The 3,489-nt window shown below is 38.4% G+C and overlaps 1 protein-coding gene across 1 annotated transcript; it reads right to left on the bottom strand.

Moving 5' to 3' along the window:
* Positions 1 to 325: 325 nt before the first annotated feature.
* Positions 326 to 3,092, bottom strand: LOC129299118 (zinc finger protein SHOOT GRAVITROPISM 5-like). Its single transcript, XM_054937560.1, has 3 exons — positions 2,627 to 3,092; positions 2,127 to 2,535; positions 326 to 1,198 (listed from the first exon to the last, which is right to left on the bottom strand). The coding sequence occupies exons 1-3, from the start codon at positions 2,721 to 2,723 to the stop codon at positions 502 to 504; spliced, it is 1,203 nt and encodes a 400-aa protein (XP_054793535.1). The 5' UTR covers positions 2,724 to 3,092; the 3' UTR covers positions 326 to 501.
* Between the last annotated feature and the right edge of the window lie 397 nt (positions 3,093 to 3,489).

Genomic DNA, 3,489 nt, shown 5'->3' on the forward strand with positions numbered 1-3,489 from the left:
TATTCTAAACATGCATGTAATATAAGCCTGATATTCTATGACTATATATAATTAAGAAAAGAAGACGACAAAACAGGCTTCAGCTACACACACACACACCACACACACACAGCACTTGTTCAACGAATACAGGAATTAATTTTCAGACTTAGAAACGCACGACTGCATAATTCGTTTGACTACAAAAAAGATCAAAACCAAAAGCAAATTACAAAAGAACCATCTTTCTACTCGTCAATGATCATTTTTTCTAGCAATAACTTAAGTTATAGACAAGATTCAAGCAAAAATTTTCAAATATCTGTTACCATTATCAACTAAAAAAAGGGGTCGGAAAAGAGTGCTCTTGTATGTAAAATGTATTTAGAGAGTGAAAGTGTGTAAAAGATTCACTTCTCTTCTTTATCCTCTTCATCATCTGGTTTAATTTGTGTGTGTTGGAAATCCGGATTGGTTGGGAGGCCCTAACAAGGAGCACTTGAAGACTGTAGCTACCTAAGGTTATTGATCTCCTTCTCCTTCAGTGGTGGGTGAGGACATGCAGCTCATCACAAGAGATGTCTCTTCTGATGAAACCCCGGCAAGAATGGAGGATTGGAACTGTTGCTTACAAGCCTGACAAGTAATTTGCATCAGAGTGGAACTCGTCTTCATCATGGCTTGCTTCTTCAAAGCCTCAGCCTTCTCGAGCTCCTCCTGAGCTTCCTTCCTTATCCTCTTTGCTCTCCCAAACTCTAACTCGGCCATCTCTATCTCACGCTTAGCCTCTCTTCTAGCTTCTTCTGCATATGCCTTTTCAGCCATCGCCAACTTGAGCTCTTCACTAGCGCACTCTTTCAACCGCCCCACTTCCCTTAACCTCGGTGCTTCTTCCGCTTCCGCTTCATTATTACTCGCAACATTCTTGTTGCTCTTATTGTTGTTACTGAATGACCCTATTGAAAGCTTCAGATGGGTTTGATCAGTTTCGTGGTTGTTATCCTCCTCATGATCAGAGCCTCGGTTTCCTAGAGCGTCTGATGAAGAAGAACAACGTAAGAGCTGGAGTTCTTCTAAGTTATTATGTCTATGAGAAGTGGGTGGTTTTGGCACAGGCAAGCCTTGCATTAATGAAACTAAATTGGCTTCACTAGATGGACTAGTGCTAGAAGCTGTTCGACCAGTGCACGCGTCTTGATGTTCAATGAAACTCTCAACCCTGAAACAATGAAGCCACAAAACATTACATTACATGTAAAAAAAAGATAATAAAGTAGGTTTCTGGAAGTTCATTAATTACCAAATTCTTTTCTGTACGGTTTTTAAGTCATTATAACCCTCATAGAAACAGTACCAAAGTAAAGTCTTCCTAAATTATCCTTATAATTCAAATTTTAATTTTAACGAGAATATGATTAATTTGGGCATGTTGTCTGGAATAATTACAAAAACTGAAGCGGGGAATAGTGTGGTATAACCGGCCTGGTCATTCAGGAATGACATGCACGTACATGCAGCTTGGAAACAAAGGAGGCAAATCTTTTTTTAAAAAAAAAAAAATCGAGTATATATAATCAATATCTAGTATAAGATGATTATGCGGTTGCGTTCCAATTTAATATTTAGCAGTGCTTAAAAAATAAGTCAGAGAGATAGAATGGGGTCTCTACATTTACACGTGAAGAGAATTATATTTATCATATATCCTCACATGGCTTATTAGGGGTGTCGATTATCATTTAAATATAATTATAATTAAGTACTATTACTCAAAGTGGGGGTATTAAATTAAATATTAATCATAGTGCGTCCTCGCAAAAGGTTCCCATAAGATAACGCTTCTGATTCTGAATTTGAAACTATTCATCAACATATCCATATCACTGGTCAGATATCAGATGCAATTGATTTCTGCTCCTCTGTGTACCAAGTACCAACCTGATAACAAAGAATTTAGGGCTTGACTTTGCAGTGAAATTTTGTTTCCTTTATAGAACTGAACGAGGGTGAACTAGAGAAAGAGAGAGACAGAAATTGACATGGGAAATGAAAAATAGAGATGTCTCAAAAGCTAATTCTACTGTTACAGAAACAAGACATGACTTGATATTCTGAAGTAAGAATTGGAATGTTATGGTATATTTTACCTGGAAAAGACACGACCACAGTCACACGAATGGCCTCTGGTACCGCAGGTTTTGAGGTGAGCTTTGTAATCAGACTGAACAGCATATCCTTTAGAACACTTCTCACAAACCCACTGCTTGTGATTACTATGCTTCCTCCTAAAATGCTTCTTGATGCCCACGAGATCTCCAAGAGCATGGCAAGGATTATGGTGCAAACAAGTAGGCTCAGGGCACACAAACACCTTCTTCTTCACCTCTTGCGTGCTGCTAGTCTCCCTTTTCAGCAACTTCCAGGGTACCTTGTGCCTTCTTCTGTGCATCTGCAGATTCTGGTCTCTTTGAAATCCTTGATTACAGATCTCACACACATATCTATCTGATTCCAACAAGGTCTTCGGTGACAAACACACGACCTCAGCATCTGGATCTGCACAAGGGAGGGAAAAAACCCGCAGTAATGAGAAGGGTAACTACTGTTAATTATTTAAGTAACTACCGTTAATTATATATTTAGTTACCTGGTGTGCCTGGGGGTCTTCTTTTTCTTTTGGGAAGGATCGCTCCATTATTTTCTGAGGAAGCCGCATCAGAAGAATTAGCACTATTGTCTAGCATGGTGAAATTTTTATGTCAACTCTGATCAATCCTCGCAATTAACCAGCACTACCACTGGCTAAAGTTAAAGAAGTTGGGGGAATAGTGGGATTCAGCTTTATTCAGAGAAAGAAAGAAGGAAGGAAGGAAGGAAAAGAAAGTTATGATTGAGAGAGAGATAAGAGAGAGCGGGAGGGAGGGAGAGGAAAAAGCGATTGTTGGCTTCTGAGATAGCTTTGTTTAAGGCTTTTTAGCTTTTTTTCCCCTTGCCACACGAGCTTTCTTGCTCTTCTTTTGTTGCTGTTTCATTGACCCCTCACCTTACCACGAGCAGGTGAGGTTGAAGCAAATTTGTTCATAAAGCTACCCTCTACAGGGTGCACATGTGCCCCATCATTCATCCTCAAACCAAGGCTCTTGGTCAAATCATGTCAAATACTTTTGGACTAAAATTAATAGTAAAACCACTGGACTATTTAGCTTCGTCGAGGTCTGTCAACCTTATATTAAACTAATAAGCTCGCAGTTAATTTTTTTAATAAAAAAATTCATTGTACGGTAACTTTTTTTTTGTGCCAAAATTGTATGGTAACTTGTTCTTTTCTTACGTACAGCTATCAATTTTATGATCAAGCACCTCTCCTTAAAATATCTGGGTGAAGAATGCTAACTTTTTCTTATTTGTAAGTTTGACTAAATTAAACTTGGTAGCGTTCCTTTTATTTCAAAAATTATACTTGACTTTCCTTCACTTTGCCTTTCGTATCGATAAAGTAAGCTTTTTCAT

This window comes from Prosopis cineraria, unplaced genomic scaffold (genome assembly GCF_029017545.1).
Source record: "Prosopis cineraria cultivar Desert tree isolate PC_DT_omini unplaced genomic scaffold, ASM2901754v1 PC1038, whole genome shotgun sequence".
Lineage (NCBI taxonomy): Eukaryota > Viridiplantae > Streptophyta > Magnoliopsida > Fabales > Fabaceae > Prosopis > Prosopis cineraria.

Excerpts from the sequence above, each read along its gene's own strand:
- LOC129299118 (XM_054937560.1), bottom strand. The coding sequence starts at position 2,723 with ATGCTAGACAATAGTGCTAATTCTTCTGATGCGGCTTCCTCAGAAAAT. Across the intron at positions 2,536-2,626 it reads AAGACCCCCAGGCACACCAG|ATCCAGATGCTGAGGTCGTG; the intron begins GTAACTAAATAT and ends TCCCTTGTGCAG. Across the intron at positions 1,199-2,126 it reads TGTGGTCGTGTCTTTTCCAG|GGTTGAGAGTTTCATTGAAC; the intron begins GTAAAATATACC and ends TCATTGTTTCAG.